The following is a 27,813-nucleotide window of genomic DNA, read 5'->3' on the forward strand; positions in this document are numbered from 1 at the left end:
TATGCAGTGAAACGTGCCAAACGGAAGCCCAATCGATACTGTTCATTTTTAATGACGGCTCGTTGGCACATTCCAGTTTCTTGCGCTTGGAACCGGGAAAACCCTTCTTAGCCCTAGAACAGGAAGTAAGCGTATTTCAGTGGCCCGTACAAGGCGAAACGCTTCATCAGCATTCCAACATGCAAGCAAACGGTTTTGCGTGGCTTTCCCCAGCAAACGTTGAACGTTTGAACACATGAACAAGTCTTTAAACAGGGTAACACCACAATTTGCCTCATTATATACGCGTTGGTGTTGAATGTGTTAAACTTTTCTGCTGCATTTTGTTACAAATATTTACTTGTAACGAATGTGTGTGTGTGTGGCTTTAAAACAAATATCTTTTAGTGGCCTATATTGTTAAAAAGACTTTTTTGAAACTTAGTTTTTATTCATTTTCGTATAGAGTAATGCAAATTGCATACCTTAATACTAAAATATGCAATCCGCATGACAAATTTTCGCAGAGCATGTTGTTCGATTGCATTTCAATTTTTCATTTTCGTAAAATGCGCATTAATCCTGTCGCTTTTTGATTAAACAAGAAATTTAAAAGTAAATTATAACAGCAAATTTAATTAAAAAATTTAAAAAATTTTAAAATTTAAAACTTTGCTTTGATTGCGTCTCCATTTGGCTGCCCCAGAAGGTATGCAATGAACATTTAATTTCCTACTAAGCGCTTGAGGTACTATACTAATCGACTATTATCGAGTATTAGGTACTTTATGTAGTTTTATTCAGCGCACTCACCAGAATGGCAACATAATTATTTTTCTTTCATCATCATTAGTTATTAATTATGTTTCTTGTGCTAAACACTTCCATAAGCAAACATATCTTACACTAAAACTTCCATTATGATATGAATAAATAATTTCGTTTAAATTTAAAGCACCAATCGCGCATCTTAAAAACTCTCCTACTGACCTCCCAAAAAAACAGCCAGAAGAAACATTAATAAACGATAATTGATTTTCACTTGCCATTTTCTTCACTCGCACTTTTGGCGGATACATCGACGCCCTAATGCGTCTCATAACTCTCAACGGGTCCGCGCAGATGTGCACTTTTGCAAACCAAACCTCATCCCATCATTTCAATTGTTGTGCATAAAGATCGCGACCATTAGCCACCATTAAACGACTTTGCATGGCATCCTTGTCACATCCTCCCATTCCCACATCAATTGATTATGCATGAAAGGATAATTTCCCAATACTTACCCCTAAACATATACCTCTGTACCAGGCGCCGCGTGCGTCACTCGTTGCTATAGATGTTGTTCTCACCACCCCACTCTGCTCTTACCATCCGTGCAGGGGGTTGTGCACACCGCGTGTACCAAACAACAAACCCCCGCAGGGCCAATAAGTAGGGTGAATTGAACCGATTGTTTTGCAGCGCGAAACGGCCCAACACGTTGCCCAACACGGTAGGGGGAGGAGTACAGGTGGCTCGAGAATTGAGCCGCGAGGTGAAAACTCGCGGAAATCAGCGTGAAAATAACTTTATCGTTGCTTCCCCCAACTTCGCTCCACTCCAAAGTGGCTGTCGAGAATAACACCATTTAGAGCCATAAAACCATAAGCCCAATCGTCGCGACTGCACAGTTATGATCCGCCACCGGAACCGTACGCCACGACGAACCATCGGCACTAGGGTGTGAGGGAGTGTGTGTGTGTGCGTGTTTGTGTTTTGTGAGTTTAGTATGGTTGTGAAGTGCAGTCGATTTTGGTGTTGATTTTCGGGCGAGTTGTTGTTGAACCGAAAATGCTTTGTTGATAAACTTTGTGTACAACAATCCGATTGAGCTGGTTTCGGGCTTTGGGAAGTTGAAGGCAAGTAATCGAACTCGCCCCTTATTGTTTGTGATGTAGAATCGTTCTGCTACTGATTCGGGAAAGATAAACCTATCTCTTGAGAGCGTTTCACGTCTTTATTTTGTGGTACACCCCGTTATAGGATCATTACAAAAACAAATTGATACCATGAGATTTAATTATCTACTCTTCAGAAATGCTTTCAAGTTGCTCCAAATTACCCTACCTTCGGGAGAAATTCTTAACGGCAAGGGAAAGGAAAAAAAAATAAACCCAACGCAAGGCAAGCCAACAAAGCAAGTGACGAAAGTCTTGGTCCGTTCTTACAATACACGTGCCATGGTGGAAAATCCTTGAATTCCACCGGAAAGTCATTGGTCTCGTAACGCAAATTAGAAGGTAAATTTTTAATCAAACTCCAAACCTCCTCCCACTGCTCGCCGGAAGAAACAACGAAGTCAAAGCAACAGTTTCGTTCATAGAAAGTAAGCTATCTTTCGCCACGCCGGAACACGTCCACAAAGCCCGCGAACAAATTGTGGGTGGTGGATAAATTGTTTTGCAAAATCGTTTCTTCCCTTTCCCCGGGGGGCGCTCGTTCAATGATCGTTCCAAGTGTTGTTTTGCGTCTTTTTTTTCTTCCTGTGGCAACCAAGATACTGCGATAGCTTCTGCTCCCTACCACAGCTTCCAATCGGTTACGGGGTACTGTGGTATGCGAGATGGATGAAAAATAATCAACCGAATTGAATCTTAAAAGCTTCGTCCATAATTATGATCAAATATTAATGAAGTGAGCGCAACGAGACGGGCACCGTTTTGGGGTGTGTTTTAAACTTCAGACTTTGCTTAAGTTTGTTGGTTTGCTGTGTAAACTGGTGAGCTGATAATGGGATACACTGTGTGTGTGTACGTGCGAGTTGGTTACAAAGAAAAGCCACTTCTTAAGTGAGATTTTTTAAACAAGCACAAAACATAAGTGAGCTTCGCGGTCCTGAAAACTAGATATATCAATAATATCAATATATCAATAATCGATTAATGGTTCAAGAAATGTTCTCTAGTAAGAATAAAATAGTGTTGTGTGAAGAGTTTTTTTAACTTTCTTTTTATCTTTTTCTGTTGACTTGTAAAAAGGTGCCCAAATGTATGCTATCCGCATAGCTTAGATCCTTTTTATTCATCTTCTTAATTCAATGTTTAAAAAAAGATTAGTTTTTCCTTGCTGAACACAAGTTCACAAATTTATATTTAATCAAATATAGCGATTCTAAAATAATGAAACATACTAAAAAGCTAACGTAGGTAAACTGAATAAGGCATTAACATATGGGACATTCTTCTTCACGTCAGTGACTCTTAGAACTTTTCAGTTGATGTTACGCCAAAAAGTCACCATTCTGTTTACTAAGCCCTAGTCACCCTATAAACGCTTTAGGGTTTTTTTTTGGTAACCAAAAGGATTTTTAAATTTTCCTCGAAAATAAAATATCACGTGATGTAAGGTAAATTGTTTCGATCTTTGAATCAAATTTGGACTGAATCCCGTACATAAAAAAACTAATTTACTACGGATAAAAAAGTCAATGAAATCCAAAAAACGGGCCAAACACCTCCTAAGTTTGAAGTCCCTCAAAACAAGAAGAAGTATTGGACCTTATTTTAAAGATTTTAAAGAAAATATCTTCCTTTAAAGTAAAACTGAATTATTTTTTGTTAGTGTCTGAAATTACGTTCGTTGCATGATTTCTATTCCTATACAGAATAATGTCATTGAGACGACGGGTTTTCCCAGCACTTTACACAAAAACCTAAGCTCACCCTTCACCAATCCACCAGCTGCTAGCGAACGAATCTTAAACTAACCCAAAAGTGAGCAAATATCGAGCACACGCGACACGTTCGGGAGGGCGTCCCAGAAAACGATATTTAATCCCTTTAGAACGCGAAGAAAACGCAACCGGGACCTGTTTCCCCCAGAGGAGGATCAACACAGAAAAAAAAACCAGAAAACCCGGACCCACCTCTCCAAAAACCGACGACCCTCTTTTCCTTACACACGGTCTTGCTGTACGTCTTGGCCTTCTTCATAGCGTCGTCGAATAACACTCACCGTACCACACCCCGAACAATTGTTAGAGCCCGTTTACCGTAACAGTGATTTTTATTTCCCACCTGAAGCCGATTCTCCCGACACGGAAATTAATATTTGAAGGAATAATTCCCGTTCGCCTTTCTGTAGGCTTTCCTGTGGCAATGGACGAAGTGGTAACGGTAAACTTTTCACACTCTGTCTGAACGGAACACCTCAATACCTACGCGTTGGCATGAAAAGGACTCCCGCGAAAAAGGAATCATCGTTACTTCCGGTGGTATAACGTACCTTGGTCGTATAATAAGCCGACAACGAGTGCGTGAAAGGGCCTCTGGAACGGAACCTATATCGATGATGTTCGATGTGAAGAAGATGATGATGTAGCATAAATTCCACAACGAATCAAAGTGTTCGTATGGTGCGTGATATGATGTTGGACTGAGAAAAGACTTACCGAAAGGACAAGCAGACAGTACCGTGATAATAGCATAACTGAACGGAGCATGTTTGCTCTCGGTTGGCAAGGGACGAGTGAAATGAGGAAACATATGCTCATTTCCTTCAGTAGGACTCAATTACAGGTGTCCTCTTTCGGGGTTTCCCAGCGTAAGGTTCAGCAGCTATGGGATAAAAAGAAATAAAAACGATAGTTTCATATACTGAATAATCTCACCTCATTCCGGGGTAGAATATCTTGGAGTAAATTGAGTTCCTTTCATATGAATTCGCTATGGAACTCGGGAAGTAGTCCGGCGTCCTCAATGGTTCGCAACTTCTCATGCAAAACTATACCCTAGGTGGTTCTAATTGACTTTTATGTTTCTCAATTGGCTATTATTGTTTGGGCAATGAGTTATAGTTTTTGGGGTTTAAAGCTGCTTGCCTGATAATTTAAGAAGTTTCTACCAATCGAGATGATGCTGCTTAATTTATCGCTAACACACAAACGACACTCTTAATTGTGTTTTATGGCTATTTTGAACACATAATATTAAAGTGATACAATTTATCACTTCATGCAATTTAGATGCGTTATTTTATTTACAGTTTTTGATATACTACATCGTCTGAAAATCCATTATTTTAGTTTATCTGGCGAACGAATCAACGCCATCACACCCTATCCGTTTGGACCTAGCTAAGGCTCCTCTATCCGTTGTCCTGGAAAACTTTGAAAGACTTTACAGGTTGGGTCGTCCGGTGTCACTTGAATGACATGACCCGGCAACCGGAGACTGGAGAGTTTAATTTGCTGTATGATATTAAGTTCGTTGTACAATTTATAGAGCTAACGGATTCTTTGTTGTCCTTCCACACATCCAGCCCAAAAGTCCTTCTTTGCAACTTTCTTTTCCTCTTGAATGCGACTAAGAGGCACCGTTTATATTTAGTTAAAGATATATGTTATGTTTAAATGCGTATGTTTAAATCTATTTTTGACCGGTGAAGAAAGGAAAAAAATCTTTTCAAATGTCTTAAATACCTTATATTTTACATTTTCATTTTCGCTAAAATTAACTAGGAATAAGTTGGTATGAAAAATAATAATTTAATTTTAATAACTTTAGAATTATTAACAATTTCACCTTAATACGAAAATTTAAATTAACATGATTTTTAACGAAACATGCAAGACACCAACTTTTTCAGTAAAATTTTAAACATTATCAAACTTAAAAAATTTAAAAAAACACACACACACCACGATCATGGTGCAGAAGAACTAAAACCACCTTCCAAAACAATACCATCCCATCAATCATAGCAGTTGGCAATGGAAATTGCCAAAAAAAACCCGGCCCCTCCTTTATCATCCGTCATCCGTGCCACTTTCTCACCTCGCACAAAGCGAACCCGGGTGCGTGACATTTAACGAAACCCAAAGCCATACAGGATGTGCCATACATGGGGCCGCATCGCTCAAGTGCATCGGATGCTGTCGTCTAGCCATTGTTTCGCACCTGCAACAAGGCAGAACGCGTAGAAGAAATATAACCTTCAATTCGGCCTGAAATGACTTTTCTATCCTGCCAAAAAAAAGCGTGAGAAAGTTTTCCTCACTATGCTGTTCTATTTGGTGCTCTTTTTCTTTCTCGAAATCTATTTCTAGTCATGTTTTTCTTATTCTAGTGGGTGAGCCATTTGTTTGGCCATCGTACACCTTTTATTCATTCGCATTGATGGATTTGATCCTTTTTTTTTGAGAACATTTCCTGTTTATCATTTGCTTTTGCCAACGTTTCATTTCACTTCTATCCTTCAGGCAAGCATAAACACATATGTTGCTGTGCAAATAAAGATCCATGAAATCCGTGATCAAGCAAAAGTTTGAATTATAAATGATTGACGCTAAGGATCAGTTTCCCGAATAAATTTTTACAGTTCTGGTCGCGTTTAGCACCGTAACGCACATTGCATTTTTGCTGTTTGCACGTTTTTGCAATAATTTTTGCAATCCTATAGCTACTATTACATCTCTTCGTTTCCCTTCTATACAAACCCCAATAGAAAAGCCATACATCACAGTCAATTTCTATTTCAGGACATTTCTCAAATTTGCTTCGCGCACACTCATATATCAAATGTCAGTTTTCTACTTTCTAAAGCACTGTAAAAGCTTTCCCTGTTTGTTCCTGCCAATATTTGCCGTTCATCCTATCTTTCGTTGCTCTCTTTCGCTCATTAATTTTTTTTTGTTAATGTCATCTTGAGATTACTTCTTTTTTTCATTTCGAAATCTGTTCGTTTGCTCTACTTCATGTGCGTTTTTGATTTCTTTTATGTTTCAATATTCTTCCTCTTTGCTGCACACCACTACCAACATGGTGAATGTTTTGTTGTATGATCACCATGTGCAGCACAGCATTTCGAGAGCATAAAGATCGAATATTTTCTTGCCCTCTGTTTCTTCTCTGTTTCGCTACCACTTACATTCTAGCTTCGATTGTCATTTATGCTATGCCGCCTTTTCTCTCTCGTTCTCTCTCTTTTACTTTTTATCTTCCGTCGTCGCCTTTTCTTATTCTTTCTATCAGCCATCAACAATGTGTTGCTTTTTCCAAGAATTTTGCCCATTCCCAGCTGCCGTGCCATCCATTCGAATGGATTCGTTGCAATGGCACATTAATTTTTTTTTTTCTAGGAGAATGAGTAGTTTCAGGGAATGAAAAAGATAAATACCACTGCTCAATGCTGCAAGCTGTGAGCATAAATTTATGATTTGAAATAACAATCTTAATGACTTGCATGGTTTGATACTAAAGCTGCTATTTTCATTTTAAGTAACTGGCCGTTACGATTGTAAATGATTGACTGCTTTTAGAAATAACAAATTTATACTAGAACAATTTTATAACAGGATAAATTTTAACAAGCAAATTTCACATTAGCTACAGAAAGTAATAAAGTTTGCACATTTATTTGCTTTACTTATCTTAAATGCTGCGTATGTTGTCATCTTGTTTCACATCTTGCTTAATTTTTCTTATTTTTATCCTTTACTTATAACATTCATAACAAGCAACTTGTTTCTCTCTTATTTTTATTATTTTATAGCATTTAGTTTAGCATTTTTTCTTCTTTTTTCTATGTTCGGTTCACTCTGCATCACAAATGCAATGAAACTGATTCTTCACACACGCATCGGTAAAGTATTTACTAAATCACATTACGCGTTCGGCCTCAGCCATGGCCAACAATAGGCAGGCAACGGTGACAGGACATCAGAAAGAAGTAGAAAACTATATTTATTATTTTTTTGCCCTTTGTTCTCTTCCCATTTCCGTTTACCTCCCACGATTTTCGTTAACAATCGTATCTCCCTTTCGCTCTGCTTTGTGACCGAACTCTTGTTCGTTTTATTTTTTTAAATTATTTTCAACCTCTTCGTTATCCTGCTTTCGTGAGTGTCGACGAAAAAACAGCACTTTACGAAACAACACCCACAACTTTCAAGCTTCATACTTACCAAGCACACACATACACACACACATTACAAATAAGCTTCGCTTTGCAATGTGTTTTACGCATTTTTTTGTTCTGTCTTATCACTCTTCGCCTTGTTGCTGCTTCTGCGTCCCGTTTGCTCGATGGAATCTGATCCTGCGTGATCCTTTTTCCAGCAAATAGCATCTTATTGCCAGCGACAGGACGAACACACGTGCACCATACCATACCCCGTAGCCTTTGCGCCCTCCTTCCCTTCTCTCCCTTCCTTCGACGGTCATAAAAGTTGGCTGAACATAAATAAAATTTCAAAGCAAAATCGGCAAAGGACAAACGAAGCGAAATAGGTAAAAGAAAATTAAGAAAACAAAAACAACACAACGAAAACGTGGAAAAGTCTACAACTGTAGAAAACTGTCGAAAGAGTACATGAAGAGGGGGACGAAGGAAAAAAAAGATTAAACAGAGCGAAAAGCGAGATAAATGCGAATAATCGTAAAAAGAGAAAAGGGAAAAAACACATTAGCACAGCATACATAGAGCGCATAGATTCGACAGCAAACAAATAAGAAGCTTCTTCAATGTGGAAGAACAACGATGCAAAGCAAGTAGAAGTACGAAACAATCATAGATCAGAGACGGTTTGCAGGATAGCGTGGCGAAACGAAAGAAGCTTGCGCATAGAAACAGCATGGAAAAAAGAACAGGAAGAAATTACAACACAACAACAGTTGAAAAATAAATGAGGAAAAACTTGAGAACCATGGGAAGCAGTTCGGTTTTTGGATGGATGAAAAAATGTGTTCTGCACACCAAAGCTATGCCACAGCGAGATCCTTGTGGCATTTGCCGAGATGGATGAATCGACACGACAGGATAATGGGCAAAAATGGAATGTACTAAATTGTTTAACCACATCTATCTTTCTCGCTCGTTCTGTAGTGCGCTTTCGTCAGCATTAAATTTATTATTTTAAAAAATAAAAAAAAAATCCACCAAAAATGCTAGCAATCCTTTGAATTCAAAACGAAAATTGAAGCAATTTTCAAATCTTCAATTATACTACTACATGCATGAACGATAAGCTTTGCTAGCTTAGGAGGGTTTCACGAGGGAAGAGGAAAAGGATAATTTTAATTACCACTTCTGAAGTATAATATACTGCCCAAGCGAATGCTACAAAACCACGCACACGAGATGAAATAATAATCAGAGAATGAGAGAAAGAGAGAAAATTCCCATCGATTAAAATAGTGACAGATTGATGAGGTACAATAGACCAGGCTGGAAGGGATTATGTTTTCTTTTTCTTTTTTGTTTAATAAGCTCCACATTATCCATCCACCCAAGCATTACGATTTATGTTGTCAGAAGACAAGCCAAGATGAAAGTCCCCTGAGGGGTTCGTATTCTCTACTATCATCGCAATCATTGTTGTACGCGTTGACACGCCAGGTGAGTTACGAACGCGTAGAAGAAAGCGTTACCATCCGAGTGCGTATCGTGCTGTGGTAATGCATAAAATGATCAAAGACCAATTTCGATTACTTTATTCAATTTCTTCTCGTTTCAAGTTTCCAGTGGAATGAAAGAAGCGAATGAAGATGAAATATACACAAAAAAAAGAATCGAAATGATACCGTGCGATTTTTGTACATTTATTTAGCGCACTCCATTAGCGTAATGTAATTTCTCATTGAATGTTCTGCCACAATACGGCCACTTGCAAATCGAAAGCCGAAGCCAATTGAATGCGAAATATTTGAGAGCAGTTTACTGGTTACGTCCATCCGTTACCATTCCGAGAAAGTGATTCTACTTTTAACTTTATTTCCTTCGTAGCACTAGTACAAGCAAGGAATGATGCTGGTGCGGTCCACTTCAATCGTATCCTTCGTGGCATCCTTTTGTAGATTTTTTCGTTCCTTCTTTCTTTTCTCTCGCACTCGTTTTGCTTGTCGCTTTATTCGACATCGGTTGTCCAGCTTTTTCATAGGAATCAGTTCAACCGTAACACAGCGGGTATTAGACGCCAGCTTTAGCATCCCGCGGGGTTCAGGGGATTCATTACACCGTGGAAATGCATGCTCGCCAGACGTGTATTATTCGTGTTGGAAAAAGTTCAAAAGAACGGAAAAGTATTTTCGGGCGAGTAGTAGAAAGTGACCCAGAAAGAGGACTTTAAAGCCATTTAACGCCTAGCCGATGTTAGTTTTAAGTGAATCATTCATTTTTATTTCCGTTTACAAATTGAAAATTTTGTATTTTTTTCCTATTTTTAACACAATTCTGGCCAACAATCAAAATCGAACTGTATTTATAAATAGAAAATAAAAATTTATTGAATTAAAAACAATACCATTCTCACTTTCTCTCTGTCGACAGCTTCTAATTCCAATGCAATCACGAAAATTCATCTCTTTCGGTCTCTAAATCTAGCGAGTGATATAGCACCAGCCTATCATCCATAATTTTCCTCCCTAACCTACTAAACTCCTCGGCGCACAGAAGAGTGCTCGAACCGCACAATAATTCAACCTTTCCACAGCATAGTACAAGTTAATTTGATCCCCCAATGCTCTGTCCACCGACTTCCAAAGCACAACTGAAGGAAGAAACAAGAAGCAACTAAAAACGCCACTCGCGAGTGTATGCTTTCCCTTCGGTTCTGGCCGTCAGCATTTTGGTACGGGGACCACATAAATGTCACCATCGTACGGATGGACACCGTAGACGGTTTCCTTCACCCGTGCTAGTAGCAACTGGTAGCATATTGGACTGAAACAAAACCGGACAATCTTCACCAGCGTCGTATCGTTTTATTTTACACACGATCAAGCACGCCTCGCAGCAGTAGATTAAGATAGTCGGCCCCAGCGATAATGGGTGAAGAGGTGGTTTGCTTTGCTTCCCTTCACTTCTATACCAGCCAGAAAGCCACCTCTACGTTGGCATTAAACAGCTTGGATTTAATCGACTGGCAGACCCCAAGATATAGACCCAGACAGCATCAACAGCAACTGAAGGGAATTAAAAAGGAAAATCCAACACACTCCGTAAGCTTTGGCGAAACAGAAAAAGAACAACAAAGCAGAGCACCAAAAGCAACATTAGATGCAAACATACTGACACACACACACCCATGCACGCACGCACAGGGAACATGTGAACACAATGAATGTGTAATCTGATATCATTGATAATTTATATTCCGCACCGACACGCCACCAGCACGGCAGCCGCTACGGGAGTTACATTAGCGTAAAGCGTGTTGCCCGAGGACGAGGAAATAGACGCACGGAAATAGGGCAGCGATTCCACAAACTGCAGGCACGGAGTTCGAGGCATTTTGAAGGCAATGACGTTTGGTCAGGGAAATCCTTACTCCGTCTATGTGCTTTTCTTGTTTGTGCTTGAATCTGTCAAGCGAACGCGACCAGCATATGAATCAAGCGGACTGTTGACTCTGTCCAAAATTCAAGCCAGTTATGCTACAGAAGCACTAATAAGTTTTCAAGAAATTGTGTTAATAAAAGAAGTCGCAAATACTCTATCAAAAGGCTTCAGAAATAGATCAAATCGTAAAGATTACCTCTCTTCACTCTTCTGCTAGCTTTGTCCCCAAGACTTTAACCACACGACACATTTCAGTTAATTAAAGTTGAGAACTTATAGAATACAGTACATATTTTTTAATTTGTACATTATACGCAAAATGTTCTTCAAAGATTTGACGAAGTAGAAACTCTGGAGTCCCTAATTCTGAAACCCTCATGTTTCTGAAAAACTAGGTGTCTTGCAAATTGAAGTTATAAGATTAGACTTATTAGATGAATTTTCAAGGACCTCTCACCCATCCATCTATGCTCCAGTTTCAATAGTTATTATTTATTGGAGCTCAGTAAAGGCTCCGTTCAGCAATCAACTCCCTTCTCGGTGTCTAAAACTGCTGGCGGAAACTTATTGCCACTGTCGCGCTACTTTTCTGCTCCTACCCGATCGTAAAAAGCTTGCCGTCTTGAAGTTTGCTTTCAATCTCAAACTGTTCACGTACCGGGAAGTAACGCGACCCTCAAAAAACACCAACACAACCCATTCCTTTCGCCGATGGACGTACCACACGCACGTCATTACCTCCAGTACCACAAACCAGGGGCCGCACCACGCGAGGCAGATGAACTTTAAATTTGTCCGCCTATTGATTGATTGACGGCGGAGCAAATCTGGAGCAACAACTCCAATAGACCTCCGTGGGTTTTTCGTGCCGCCCCAGGAACCGGTGTGCGAGATGATTCTGTTACGCACCAGACGCTCAGGTGCTGCATGACTGGGGTCCAGGTTCCACCTTTACCGTGGTGTCCAATATCAGTGACGTTCGCGATTGTGTCGATTATGATGTTACTTCCCTTACCTTACCCCCAAGCACCCGCCTAATCTGTCATACTTCATTTCTCTTCATGACAGGTTTTTCTTTCCAATCGCCCCGTTTATGTCCACTGCTGCTAAAGCACGCTCGAGACGACATCCGAGACAACGGGACCAGTTTTGCTGCTGACAATGTTGTGCCGTCGCATGCGTTTGACCGAGCGCCATCTTCAACCACCGAGGGAACCAATGGAAGGACCGATCGTACGGCCATGTACAGCACGGAAACTGATGAATCTCGATACTGCCACCAGCAACACCACAACCACCACCAACATCGCCAACAGTTCCCCACACACAATCATCACCATACCTACGGGAGATGATGCTGGCACAAACTGTGAGGGACAACCGTTTTCACCACGTGGGAGGTAGATGCTTTTGTTCGTGGCTTTACACCGAGAGATTGCAATTATTTTTGCTTCACTATTTACGTGCTACATTCAACCTTTCGCAATGGATCACATCACATCCTTTTGTCTGATCCTTCTACCTGTACACACCGAATAGGGACCTTCGAAAGTCGTCATTATTATTAGCTGCTGTTTCTCTCCTTTGGTCCTTGGTGTATACACCGTACAAATTTCAATTTTGTTTAGTTTTAATTTCGGTTTCTATTTCGGTGTTTTGCAACAAGTTTTTGCAACCACATCCGACGGAATTGAAAGAGAGAGAGAGAGAGAGAGAGAGAGAGAGAGAGAGAGAGAGAGATCCCGCAAAAAGTGTCAACCGAAACGGTCGAGGTGACAGGCTGTCGCTTTGGTAATTAATCTCATTTCGGTGCGTATGACTTTCAAAGTTTCCTTTGTCCTTGGTCAATACTCAGTCGCACGTTCCTAAAAATCTTTTCTATTATACTACATTTCAATTCTTCAATCACCTATGGTATGAACTTCCAACAAGAATAGCAAAAAAGTCGCTTGCAACACCTCCAATAATAAGTACGCTCAATGAGAGATTTCTTCCAGCTGCTGGAGTTTTGTTTGAAGACTTAACGAAAAAAAAGTTCCACCTTTACGTCACAACCACTGATGTGACCTCTACCCCGTAATACCATCACCTTAAGCCTCCGACTTATCATTATTATGCTAATCGGTTTATGGCACCGAACTGGCAGAATTTATGGTCCAACTGCTCACATCCTCTCCACCCAATCCTGATGGCTCTGTTGGTGGCTGCAACAATCATTCCGTACTGGCTGCTTTAAATTAATTAGATTAGATTTCTATCGTCCATTCTGAAAATGTGTGCCTGCTAGCCAACGATATGATCTACGGGGAAGGAAGGATGAGAACAAATAATAGTAAAGCTAAGCAATGGTGATGCAACTGGTAACAGGAGCAAGATGGATGTTCAGCTGCATGCTTTATGAGATGTAGCAAACCCATCACGAAAGGAAAGTAACGTGACCTTACCGGCTCCAGCAGATGGTCCGGGTGGAGATAAGGAATGTTTTAATTTATGGAATGTCTTGCGAAATGAACCAAAAGCTTAGCAAAATCATCATTAGAAAGAAACATTTTTTTGAATGCTAGAAAATATGTTTGGCTACAAAAGCAAGGTGGTCTTGGCAGCTAGTTCCTTGAAGCGATAGATGCTGATAAAGGTGTATTATATTCGTGGATCTCGTTTAATGAAAAATGATAAACACCATTTTCCAGAAAGTAATTTAATGCGAGAAGATCACCATATTTTATCAAAAGGCTTGTGATCGAACCATTTTATGTGTTTTAATAGTTTTGATTGTTTTGGTTTGGATTGCCTATATTTATCCTTAATCATGCATAGATATAAAACTGATTCGTACGCAATCGCATCCAATTACTAAAAAAGAAACCTTCTAAAGTTCCATCGAAATGTGATTACGAATATACTGCAATTTTACCTATTAATAAATCATCTTAAATTATATTTCTGCATGACGGTTAATTATGCTTATACCTGCGGAAAATGAATCGCTATTTTATTGTATATCTCCGCTGATTTGATGAGGATACCGCGACGGTTCTTCAAAATCTAAAACCGTCAACCATTAACTATCATGGCTGAATAGCTGAATTTAATTGAACTTCTCCTACAAAAAAAATAAAAAATGTAAAATCATGTCAATCATAAACAAAACGGCATCAACCGCCCGGCTAAAGCTTTATTTTAGCATACCCCAGCGTTGTGCTTTTACCTGTTCCTATGTCCATTCTAGCACAAGGCAGGAAAAAACGAATGCTTTTGCACGTGAAGGTTTTGCAAAATATATATTTCCCGAATAAGTTCCCTGTTTTGGCCACCCGCACACCCGTACCATTTTGCCATGAGCTTTAATTAGTACCGTGCATATAAAATTGATAGCAACCCGCGGAACTTCCCTCCATTGCTTGGTCGAGCGGCACCGCGTCTATGCACCGAGCGTTTGGTATCATCTTGATCTTCTCGCGCGGTGCCATATCATTTCGATGCTCGAGTGTTTTATTCGAGCCTTTGATTTTGGATGTTTTCTCACATCTTTCTTTAGCTGTGTGCACACATGTGTTTGTATGTATATTATCCAATTTCGCTTCATTTCCTGCAATTTATTAGCGGCCCATCGGCCATCATAATGCGCTCTTTGCGGGGCTACAAATCTATTTCGGGCACTAAATCAAGCGGGCCAAATAAAGGGTGGTGTCTTTTATTTCTCGCCCATCTTTCAACTTTCCCTCCCCATTACCAACCCACCGACACTTTCCATCATGGTCCATTCATCTAAACATTCGTATTACCAGGCTTCCAATGGTAAGAAGGGGGGGAGTTAAAAAGATTTTTTGTCTGTAAAGTTTTCAGAAAACGCCTTGCACTGGCACTGAGCACAACCGAAACCTGGGGTGGAAAATAATAAAATAAAGAAACGTACCATTTAACCAAAGTGGAACCGCCGTCTGGGTGAGCATTCGCGCCCGTTCAGCCGCATCCGAAGGAAGGAAGTGCGATCGGTCTAGGACGATCGGGGCCAAAAAAAACCGCCTTAAACGCCACGCAATGCGACGACGTGCGGTGGTCGCGAGAACACTAATCACATATAAAAACTGTTCCAAAACATATCTATAACTCCTCGACTCGATTCGCGATCGCGCACGCTTGTGTTCCCTTGTTTCCCATGCGAACTAGTTGCGAACCATCAACGAAAGCGGGGCGGCATCGTTTGATTCCCAAAATTTGATAGCCAATATAGCGCATTCATATAATTAAAAATTTATGTAAATAAGATCTGACGCTTTGGCTCGTAGCCCCGGACGGCGTGTATCGTACCCCCGGACAGTTACGCTTTTCCACCATATATCCATATATGATTCGCAAACGGGCGATCTGTCTGTCCTCCTTCTTGGGTTTGAGCCCGTATGTCATGTGGGGAATAGTTTGCGTGTGCTTGTTTTTTTTTCGTGTGTTGGTTTCGCGGTTTATTGTTGCTCGTTTTCATTGTGTCATTTTTTGTTATGCTCTCTGCGTGTAGCTCTCTGCACTCACAGTGACATGCTCGAAACACCCCTCGTCGTCGAGGGTACTCGGCGAGATATACAATTCCGTGTAACATCACTCATCAGTTTCGCGACTTATTTTCGCGTGTGGTGTAGCCCTGTTATGCTCCGTTCACCAACCGGTCCGGTAATACCGTTGCGTCTTCAAGCACACTTCTCGCGGGACTATTCTTCCTTACAGTTCCGAGAACGCGTCCGATGCGCATCAACCCCTCGAAACGAAGCCGGTGGCGCATCGCTTCGACCCGCCGCCAACTAATGAAGCTAGGATTCATCTGACTACATTGAACCTGGAGAAGGAGAAACAAAAAAACTGGGGCCTAAAAAGCTTCAAAAATAACACGCAGTCCACGGTTGATCACGGCCGCGAGCGACATTCGACGACGTAAAACGTATCGCTATCGTGTGCATGCAGTTTTTTGAGGAGGTGGCACAGTTAAAGAAACCTCGGGAAACACTAAAATGGGATAACTAACCTAAAATCCTCGTAATAGCCCCCAAACAAATGTCAGTCAGCGATAATTGTTAAGCATACGTTCGGTTTGTTACTAAAAAGTTGTTTTTGTTTTAGATTAGAAGTTAACTGTGCAATTGGAATGTTGGAACAGAATATCTTATGTTGCCTAACTTATCTCAATCTCAATATACTATAATATTCTAAAAAAGTGCATTCCTCACAAACGATTTTTAAATAACAGAATAATCCCTTTGGTGTAATTGTGAAGTACTTCCTCAAATTCTTAAAAATACTTCAACTTTCTCAAAATTAAAGTTATTAATCTATCAAGACATTTGGACAAATTCGACAATTATTAGAACAACTACTTACCTGAGAAAGAATTACAAGTACAAAAGAGCAAATAACAACAATACAAAAGGCCTTAAATTTAAGATTTCAAGCTATGCAAAATTTAAAGAGAAAAAAACTAAACAATCCAAGACTCTATAATCGTCTTCTACAGCCTCAAAATACACTTAATAACATACCAACTTCTCGTGTGACTTCTTTCAAATTCTTGACCAACATTCTCGATCATATCATATCCACGACGCTTGCATTCCTTGCCCGCTCAGAGCTCCATTCTACGAACTGCCCCATCAGGTTGCATTCAAGGGAACAAAACAAAAATAATAAGCGGGAATTTCCCCCCCTGTATTCGTGCTTTGTTTGCTCATTTCAGCCCAATCTATATATCGTTGGCGTTCGCTGTCCGACGAAGTTGGTGGCGTAATTTTGTTTATGTTTTGCTGCATTGTTTCTTTTCGCTCTTGCCGTTGTTTTCGGCCTACCGTAAATTGTTTCTGTCATCAGCGTGTCGTGGGACACCGAACCGCCAAATCCTCGCTCCGAAAAGCCGTATGCCATTAGCAGGGTGAGGATACGAATCACACACACAAATCGCACGGCGTGAATCATTTCGGTTACGGGATACGGGAGTCCCAACCAGAGATCCAACATCGTTGGTGGGCGGCAGAAGTTTTTCCCCTCTTCTACTCCAAATAGGACGGTGTCCAAGGATTTGGCACGATTTGACGAAAAGTGACAATACCCATTTTGCACAGACACTCCAAAATTTCCCATTAGCCATCCGTGAGCTAATTCTCACTCCCGCGTTTGAAGATCCCAATAAAGTCGAATATGTCTTTACCAAAAGGTACCACCGTTCCGAAGTCCTCGTTAGGCGTTTCGCGACCCGTGCGTGTTGATTCATAAAAGTCCAGGAATACGTTCCAACGAGGGCGAAAACAAGCAAACACACAAAAAATAAAGACACATCACACATCTTAACCCGCACAGTTGGAGGCTGCTTTCACACGCTCCAAGAAACGAGCGCAATCTTCCTGCCTTCTTCTCGTATTCTGTTGCTTCTAGATACTTTCATGGGGGGGTTTTCCGAACGTTTCGCAACAGACGAAACATGTAGCGGAAGATGTTCACACACAATCTTACCGGTGGAAGCGCCGCTTGGAACGTCTTCAAGGCGGCCTTTTGAATCGTTGGCTGTTAATTTATACATTTTTCTTCCACCGAGCCGCACCGCGCCGGTTCTCCTGTCTCATAGATCATCCCGCGCTGGCGCTGATGCCTATCGTGAACTTCATAATTTGCTTCAAAGATCATCTTCCGCTTTTTCGAGGTGTTCTCATCCACTGTCCTTCCCACCTTCCCGTTACCCGTTGCAGGAAATCAACCGAAGGGCCCAAAACGCCTCTGATGATTGTTAATTTGAACATCCCGCCCGGTACGGAGACACTCGCACCGAAAAGCGCATCCCGCTCGGAGCGTCACAAGCTGCCCCACTTCTGCATGCAGTATCGTAATTTCGGAAGATACTGTTCGGCACCACCGGGATGTACCGGGCCCGGGTCCGGAGTTCCAACCGTCGTCGGTACGGCAGGCGGTCCTGGCAGTGGTCTCATTCCGCAGATATTCATCCAGAGCTTCGAGCTACAGGATCGCCGAGCGGTGGACGGTCCAGGTGGATCGGCCGAGCACGATCAACAGCAGGGAAGCCAGTACAACATCATTACCGAAAACGATGAGGATACGTTTGCGACGCTACTGTTGGATAACATTTCCAACATTTCGCTGGAGATGATACAGCGTCATCAGCAGAAGTTGCTCGGTACAACGGCTTCCTCCATTACGGAGAGTCCGCTCGTCACGGGTGCTACGGGTGGTAGTGCGACCTGTTTCCAGCACGTCGAAGGTTGCAGCAGCATGGAGCGAACGGAGAGCAAAACATCCACCGATGCTTTACTGCCCATGGACGGGCGGATGGATTCGCATGAGGAGCGTGAGCGGCAACCTAGCAGGGGACAGTCAGCATCGGGTCCTTCGGTTGACCGATTAGCGGTAACGCCGGAGGGCCAAGATGATCAGAACCCCGACATTCCAGCAGGTTATAGATCGTTGTGCTACCGAACACCAAGTCCCAAAACGCGTCAAATCATTCGAGTGGACATTGTTACCAGCAGGGAAAAGTATTGAAAGCTTCCTTTACAGTGGGTTAAATCGTTGGTAATTGCTTTAATCGTTGCAAGATGCGAATAATAAATAAACCTCGTTTAGACGTATAATGATTCTTTTCTTTTGTTTTTTGGTTAAATGTTCCACCCAATATCGTCTCGAAAACCCTCTCAACGATGTGCTATTCTGAGACCTTCTCGGAAAGCAAGCATCTTTTAGAAAGTTCCACAAAATAATCGTTCCACTCCAGGTGAAAGCAACATCTCGCACGAATCCCATTCCTCATCGGAACAGCTGAACAGAAAATTGCGGATCCTACACATCCACAGACAGCTGTTTGGGGCTCGTGCTGTTGTACACCAAACTGAAGGACAAACAACAACAAAAACTAGCTGGAAACAAAACCCTATCCACCATGGCTAATTAGTTGCTGCCATCCCATCTCACCGCAGCGCATCAGAACCACACAAGCGAAAGCACTCGGTTCGGATTCTTCAATTTGCTTCCGCGGCCCCAAAAACTGCATTCAAAATGTGCTTCTAATATGAGCTACAAATTAACTAACGCGCGCACACGGCTATAAACTGCCATGCCTGCTGCACTACATTGTCGCAAATGATGCCGTTCCGATTGGGAACGCCGGCAGCGGCGTCGGTGTGTCGTAAAATGATTTTAATAGCGGAAACATTAACCGATAACGGGGGCCCCTCTTGTGCATGTGGAAAGTGGAAAAGCGATCAGTCTGATCGTTTTATGATGTTTTTTTGTTTTGTTTGATGTGCATTCCTTTGCTAACAATGAGTAGATCATTTGTGTTGAAAGTTGTATTCAAATATGTCTTTGTTATTCGACTCTAATAAAACAAAATAACAGCATGGCGTATTATAAAATTATTCGGGATTTTTACGAATAAGCAATGTGAATAAGCTCAACAATCCAGTCGAAATAATCTTTTACAGCTTCATTTCGTGATACACGCTTCAGTCGCAACATTTAAGGTTAGGCTCTCAGTATGTACGGTGTGTTCTTACACCCCAATACAAATCGTCCCGAAAAAGGTCAATCAACTTTCCAAGAACTTCCTTTTTTTATTATATACACAAAAGCGAAACAAACGGTGCATTTTTCGACCTGCCCATATTACCTTTTTTGTGGTTCCCTTCAAAATTTCTTTTCCCAATCAAAATTCGCCACAATCTTCATTCAACATTCGCATGCAATTTTTTTTTACAGAACCATTGCAAAAAAGCCCCTTAATCTCTATACTGAGAATATAGCGAACAATATAGAAAACACGCGAACGTAACCAAAAGCAGTGTCCATTTAATCCGCGGCGCAGATAGAAATAACGTTTGATTGGGAGTAGAGGGTCCCAACAACAACAACAAAAAAAGCCCATACATGCCATACAGCATCCCAAAATCATAGGGCTCAATATTATTCCCTTTTCCCCTTTACACTGATTTGATTTGCCCCACGTTTTCCGTTTACCGGGCGTTTTTTGAGTTTTAGTTTTTTATTTCCTCTTGCTGTTTTTTTTTTTGTTTTTAAAATCTATAACCCAACACACCGCAAGCGAGGGAGAAAAATCTCCTCCGGTGCTGTATTTATGAGTCCTAATGATACGGGACCCGAAAAGATGATGCGCCATTACACACTCCAATCGAGGGATATCGATGAGCTATCGCTGTACGGTGATAATTAAAATAATATATTACCCAAACAGCCGCTCAAAGACACAGACACACACGTGTGTGTGCACGTCGCCAGTCAGTCGTCACACGATCGGAATCGATGAATCCGCCAAGCGAAACATCCACCTTGTGAGGATGTGGTGTTTTGAACCCATTTCGAGCCTTCCAGATCCACCATATTTGCCTCCCTGACCGGGTGTAAAAGCGAATTGGAATGAATTGTTGAGAAATGACAGATTTTCATGGCGCATCACTTTCGTGTGCCGCCTATATATATGCTGTAGGATATGGTCCTATCGTAGGACTGATGGCGCCTTCTGCACGGCTAAAGGAAAAAAGGTTCTGACCAGAATCAGACTCTTCCGATGGGTTCCGTACAGACGGAAGCAAAACCTTTTTTTCTGCTGTATGTGTGACGGGGTATTTTTGTTCCTCAAGTGAATAGAGATCACACTTTTCACTGGATCTGCCCTTCAGATCAGGTATCATTAGGCAATGGAGATTAGGCTCGTTGCCACCGTTCCGCCACGTGGATTAACTGTGGGATGATATTGAACCGGCAATTTGCTTTCAAAAACAATCCCCGAAAAAAAAGGATCTACTTTCACAACACCAGAACAATAAAGATATTTACATTATGGAATTATATAAGAGGCTTGAAGATCGGCTCTTTTGCCTGTATGATATCATATGCTCCTAAAAGTATGCAACAATTAACACGAAACCATCCTGTACCGGAGATCACCTATCGGATCAGATCCTCCCAATAGTGCGATCCATTTAGATCTTCATCATCAGCGGACACGATATTAGAGAAAACCATTTTTCTAGCTGATCACCCGCTAATGACAACCCGAAACTTTAGCATTGCTTGTTTTGTTTTGCAGAAACTAGATTTAAAATATGGCCAGCCCGAAATGGATTTGTTTCATTGCGTTCCCCACCACCCCCGTTAAGCACCTTCATCACCCAGGAATTGGACCGTTACGATCGATGTGATGAAGACTGATTTATGGCTGCATCATGTTTCGCTACCTCGCCCATCATCTTGTTTCCACAACAGCCTACCCGTAATCGAGTTTCGAGTAGGTACGCTGAGAGAAAACTCGTTGCAGCCTTAACGACGAGACGATTTGACGATCGTTCATTTTCCATTCGCGTACTACACTACGAGTCGTACCAGTCGCACAAAACAATTTGCCGAAGGCCAATGGCGAAATAAACAAACGATCATTACTTCCCTTCGACGCACAGGGGCAAAAGGTATGCGGAAATTTAATTCTCAAAAACTACATTTACGTTGAGTTGGTACATTTTTCGAACCAAGGGAGCAATTCTCGTTTTTTTTTGCCGGGTCTCCCATCCTTTGGTGGCTGCCGTAAACTTAATAAGCAATAAGACATAATTAGCCTTCAATATGCAGGCCAAGTTTTTGTTTTGGGCTGTACAAGTATCGCCCTACGTACCGGAGACGACCTAGCCAATCTTCCACAACTCATCAATCCCGTGCTGATCCTAGACGCTTCCCCGGTACCTGGTCCGTTCGGTTCGGTGTAGTTCGTTGTCTAATTTGAAATATATCTCTGTCTAGGTTTTTCAAAAACTGGTACCTCCACGGAAAAACGCCTACGAACGGTGCATCGATCAACCTTGTCTGGCGAGACAGCATTACCGGTCATTAATGCAGTTCGTACCTAGTCTAGCCATTCGTACCTGCGTTACCGTACGTTTGCAGAAAACCTTCACTTAGCTTCCACAGCGTGATAGCCGTCGTTAGATTTCTCCTCCGGGCAATGTTTGATGCTATTATGGACAAACGATAATGCAACCCGTCGCCGTATAACGATCGTTACTTCACATTGCCTATAAAAGGATTTAAGCAAAATCCGTAACTTCAAATTCAAACATCTAATCCCTAGATTAGCACGTTGCATCCATCATGGATGGAGGCCATCGGTGCACCTTCAATGATGCAAAACCGAAAGAAGCAAAAAAAAAACGATGCAACACAAAGTAATCATTCTACACAAATGCAAACATCACACAATAAGCTTAGTGATTGGATTTGTTTCGTGTTTTTTTTTTCGATTCGTCTAGCTATGCTAATGAAACTATAATTATAGCTTTCTGCACATTTCTGTCTGCACTTCGTGACCGTACCGGTGAGAATCTGGAAAGAATAAAACACACAAAAAAACGCTGAACCGGCTCACCCTGAAAGTCTTTAATGCTCCCGTTAACTTGCAACAGTGTCGTTGATATCGTTTTACGAGCAAACACACCAGACAAACAGCACCTTGATGCTGAAAATGAACATAAAACATTCGCCAGACAACTACCGGCTACGACAACGATGAACTCCTTCCATTCGCTGTCCGCGCGCGGTGTTCTTGTTTAATGGGATTTTGGTCTTAATCTTATACTCCGACCCGTATGTTCGGTTTTTTTTTTCGTTTGCAATCCACATGGAGATTGCCTGTCATCGGCGATTAGTTCAAGCTTTTAAATCATTTACTGGTCGATTGTGTCCGACGGTACAACGCGATGGCGCTGTTACTAATTTTTGCAATCACTTCCCGCAAAAACATTCGTCGATCGGCGCATCATTCCCGGTGTCGATTGCTTCCCTTCGGTTTGGTGATGTGTTGATGGAAATGAGACATTTAAAAGTAAAAGATTACGCGGAGATACATCAGAGCTAATACACCGAAACAAAAAAACAACACACCAAACGTTGAATGAAAACGTTTAGATTTAGAATAAATTGCCTCATATTAATTATCGCCACCTTTTTTTTAATCACCCCCTTTAAACAATTCCATAGTTCCAGGCCGCAGCGAACAGTAAGGGATTACTCGTAAAACAAACGGTTTCCCATCATGCTCAAAATGCCTAACCCCCTCTCTCAGGAAGGAGAACGTTCGGTGGTAGGGAAGCCGCCAAACATAAAGCTGCGGGGCCACGACAGTTGAGACTTTCCCTCAAACTTCCTCAGTCACTCAAATCCCTCAAAAAACGTCTCAAAACCAGTGTTGCCGTGGCCGTTTGAGGTTTTCCTCAAATTTGGTCACACAAACAATCACTCATGCTGCCTCTCTTTTCGTCAGCGACAACAAACAGTGTTTGACAAATGCTATGTATTTCATGTAATTGTAATCTTTGTTCGAAGGTGTTTTTTGATCAATTTAATGGAAAATATAAAGTCAATAAAAAGTTGTTTTAAGGAAAAGAAAGAATTTAAACATTTTATCAATCAAAAGAACGAGATTCAAGGATACTCTTTCGCATAAAAAGTTAAGTTTTTAAATTAAATCGTATACCTAAATTGTGTCACACACTGTGCAACAAATGAACAATTTACCGTCGAAAAAAAAAACAAAAAAAAATAAACACACAAATACGGTGTTAAATTATAATTAATGTTAATTTTAGTTCTTCAGTAGATATTTGCATTAACAATGGCACAAGAAAAGTGTACTTTCATTGAAAAAAATCGCAAATAAAAATATGTTTTGTTTACATTCTGAACGGCAGAGGCATCGGAACTGTCAAAACGATTCCTCAAAAAAAGTCTCAAAAAGTTTTTGAGGTTTTTGTAGATCGGCCAGGTTTTCCTCAAAACGCAAATCCCTCAAAATCACTCATGAGTTCCTGAGGTTTTGAGTTCTGAGGGAATCCTCAACTGTCGTGGCCCCGCAGCTTAACATCGTACGGCCAGAGTCTAATGAGCAGCAACTCGAAACGCAACTCCCTTTCGTTTGTTCCCGATTTTTGCATACATACACACACAGACACGCGTGTATATCGCGGATTGCAGATTGTGAACGTGTCAACTTAATGACTTTTTTATAACTTCATTCTGCTGTTGCTGGATTTTGTTGTTTTTTTTTCTATTCTTTTTAATTTGCCTGCTACATTTAATTAACTCGCCAAGTTTGCGTTCCCCTTTTTATTCGCGTGCGCTCGTGTGAGTGTGTTGGGGTTTGAGGTTTGACTTTGTTTGGTTTGGTCTCCAGCGTTATTGAGTTGAGCTTCTGTAATATCCATTCTACTCTCCATACACTTACCAATGCAAAATTAAGTTGGGTTTCAATGCAAAATTATTCACGAACGTTATTAGTACCAACATCGTCATCCTCACTGAAAGTGTTGTTCTCTGTCCAGCGGAATGTTTATCATCTGCAAACAAGTACGCAAAGCTCGCCAACTGTACTGGAATGTCTTCACACCATGGCAAACTTACCAATTCCACAGAGACCACGAAACACATGCGAACAGGATGCACGCTCCTGTGGGCAGCCGGTGCACGCACTACGACCAACCGTGTATATGGGCTGTCCGATTATGTTGCCCTTGGGATGGTAGTAGCAGACGATCAGATGTCCACCGTACATGTTCGCGGCACCACAACCCACAAACTGAGTCCGGGCCCAGATGAGTTGCGTGTAGTTTGACACCCTGATGCCCACGTTTTGAGGGGGGCGAGAGAGCAATGCAATGTTTTAAAAACCTTTAAAGAAGGGATATGAAATGGCGCGTGCCATACCTACCCGACAGACGGCAGGCTACCGATGGACAGGTTGTTGCCCAGCTTGTCCTTTTCGTTAAACCACGTGCTCAGGGCGAGCGCTTCCCAGTGCCTCAGTATCGGTTTGGGATGAAAGAAAACATTCTGCCCGACCGGATAGGAGGGGTTACCTTTACACCCGAAGGGTGACACAATCGGTTGGGTGTGATGTGAGTCCCGAGCAGCAAAGACACACAACGCTATCCCTTACTTACCGATGAAATCACACTCATCATAGCCGATGATGCACTGACGCACCCAACGTTCCGCCATGGATTGAAGGTCCTTGTCCCAGTGCTGGAAAAGCGTGTGGAAGGTTGTCAATAACATAAAGCAATCCTGATCCTTCCATTCCGTTCCTACCAGAAATTGCATATTCGTAGCAGGTTGTCGAGGATCCGTTGCGACCTTATTCCTCAATCCATTGTGTCCCATCATGAAGCTCTTGATGCTATCCTGTCCCAGACGGATTGGTGCAAACTTTTCACATCTTGGATGTGTTTCGTTTGGCTGGAAGTCCGAACAGATGTAAGTAAGGGCGTTACGATTGACTTCCTACCTACCTTGTAACACATCGTATGCACACGTCCACCACAGCTGTAACTGTCTTGGCAAAGATTCACATGCTCCTGCTCGAAAATGGTCCACTGATACTGTGCCAAAGTGATGCCAATAATGTGCATCATCAAAATCACTATCTTCATCATTGTGTTCGAATGTAAATCCTTCAACCCTAAAAAAAACCCAACAGATAAAAACCGTGAACGTTGGTTGTTGTTTTCCTCTTCGACGTACACCAGGATCTTCGTGGATTGGTTTGAGCTTTCGGCAAAACAAAACGTCACACCCTATCCCGGCACCATTAGCGTATTACCTACTAACCAGTTATCTTCCCTTTGCGGAAAAACAATACGATATCATGGCCTACTACCATCACGGAAAACCAGGATCATAAATAAAGTACATTCTTCAAACCCAACGCAACATTCGGCCAAATGTTTGTACGATAAATGTTTAATCATCCACGGTATTGTTCCGGCACAAAGATTGCGCACATAAAGTGTGCCTTTTATTGCCTCAAGCTGCTGTGTCGTTTGATGGAATAGTATATCGATTGCAAATTTATGTACCAAGACTTCCGCTAATGTGTTTTTGTGGGTAAGTTTTTTTCTTTTTCTTGTTCCTTTTGCTTTGATGCATTTTGCACATGTTTCGATTAATGTTTCGCAGCTTGATTGAAATAATTTATCCCATCTAAGGTAAGGTAACAAATCGCCATGACCGGGGCTGAGTTGTGAAATATTGCACATGGTTTTTGGGTAGAGAATTTATTTAATCTTAACAGTAACACGTTACAAAAAAACGAACATTTTAAAATTAACTGCAACCGTTCTTGGGCCACAAAGAAAGATCCTTTACTTACCTTCCAACTCTTTGATGTGGCCTTTCGTTCGGTTGATTAGAAAATTGGCAAATTGGCAACAAAACCTTCATTTTCTCCTATTTTATTTCCTCCCTTGTTTTATGGGTCGCTCAATCAATACCGCCAATTTGCCACAGTCTTCATATGCGTTATGCTGGCGGCTTGATAAAGCATATATTCTTCATGGTTTGAATTGAACTATCGGCTAGGAAAGCAAGAACAAAAAAAACAACGACAATTTTGACAAGGTGGAAAGGAAATAGCCCCACAAAAGCGCATAGAACAGCTCCACCTACCTATTTATAATTCGTAGTATTATTTTATTTATCTTTATTTCCCTCCCGGTGGGTAACGGCGCTTCGCATCAATTTCTCTCGCCCCGTTTGCACATGTGAAAAGCGTTCGCGTTCATTTGCTAGGCGGTTCGTAGGAAAGCAAAAGCCCCAGCGGTATATATCACCAACGATTACCGAGCGCGCCCGTTGGTCGCGTTTTGATGATTTATCACGAACATATCTGTCTGGTGAAGTAGATTTTGGCCCTTGGTTTATGTTTTGTTGTCTTTCTTCTCACTTCTTCTGCCGTCAACATCTTGTCGATCGGTGTCTAGGTTTCGGACAGCCAAAAAAAAAAAGAAACCCCCCCCCTCGGCCGTAGTGTTATGATTATGAGCGTTTATGCTGCCGACGGGCAGCGATACGATTGAAAAGGCAACAAACGCACGTGATGAGTGGATATCTTCCACCTACTTCCTTGCAAACTCCTGCCGGGGGAGTTAGAAGAACCGCGAAAACCCCAAAATGAATAGTCTGATCTGAGCAGTTATGAAAATCTTTTGCAATAGCACAGCACAACACTATGGGATGTTGGGAGAGGGTAAATATTGTGCAAAATTAAGTGTAAAAATCAAGTTAGGTAATGAGGTATTTTTACTTGAATATATTGAAACCTTATAAGTGTATATTAAGACTAAAAACCTTGAAGGTAATTGAATAGCCTCGTTCATATGTAAAGCCCTACCACTACTTATACTAACGACCACAACAAACAAGCTAAATGTGTTTCATTAAATTCATCAACTTATTCAAATGAATGCAACTCCCAGTTAAAAAAAATAAAAGATATGTTTAATGATTAAAACATACCAAACCAATATTCACATTCCATTCATAACCACGAACAAAATTACCCACTGTGCGGTATGCTGTCGCTTCAGACAAAACATATCATGCGGCTAGAGAAGATAGACATTAATAACACCCCATCTGTTCGCGGTGCGACGATTGTGACGATGAAGAGACCCTTTTTGCCCTTCTCGCACT

General features: G+C 41.4%; 2 protein-coding genes across 4 annotated transcripts; one reads left to right on the forward strand and one right to left on the reverse strand.

Annotated features, from left to right (window-relative positions):
* The first annotated feature begins 705 nt into the window (after window positions 1-705).
* LOC125760527 (uncharacterized) lies at window positions 706-20,582 on the forward strand. Of its 2 annotated transcripts, XM_049420723.1 has the most exons (3): window positions 706-1,880; window positions 12,367-12,698; window positions 18,021-20,582. In XM_049420723.1, exons 2-3 carry the CDS (start codon window positions 12,460-12,462, stop codon window positions 18,826-18,828), a joined length of 1,047 nt encoding a protein of 348 aa, XP_049276680.1. In that variant the 5' UTR covers window positions 706-1,880; window positions 12,367-12,459; the 3' UTR covers window positions 18,829-20,582. The 2 variants fall into 2 exon arrangements, with proteins under 2 accessions (XP_049276680.1, XP_049276681.1); XM_049420724.1 differs by lacking the exon at window positions 706-1,880 and having other exon boundaries at window positions 11,741-12,698.
* A 3,858-nt stretch (window positions 20,583-24,440) lies between these two features.
* Window positions 24,441-27,354, reverse strand: LOC125760529 (venom allergen 5-like). Of its 2 annotated transcripts, XM_049420727.1 has the most exons (6): window positions 25,632-27,354; window positions 25,432-25,578; window positions 25,284-25,365; window positions 25,052-25,199; window positions 24,745-24,959; window positions 24,441-24,680 (listed from the first exon to the last, which is right to left on the reverse strand). In XM_049420727.1, exons 1-6 carry the CDS (start codon window positions 25,773-25,775, stop codon window positions 24,565-24,567), a joined length of 852 nt encoding a protein of 283 aa, XP_049276684.1. In that variant the 5' UTR covers window positions 25,776-27,354; the 3' UTR covers window positions 24,441-24,564. The 2 variants fall into 2 exon arrangements, with proteins under 2 accessions (XP_049276684.1, XP_049276683.1); XM_049420726.1 differs by having other exon boundaries at window positions 25,284-25,578.
* Window positions 27,355-27,813: the final 459 nt, after the last annotated feature.

Source organism: Anopheles funestus, chromosome 2RL (genome assembly GCF_943734845.2).
Source record: "Anopheles funestus chromosome 2RL, idAnoFuneDA-416_04, whole genome shotgun sequence".
Classification (NCBI taxonomy): domain Eukaryota; kingdom Metazoa; phylum Arthropoda; class Insecta; order Diptera; family Culicidae; genus Anopheles; species Anopheles funestus.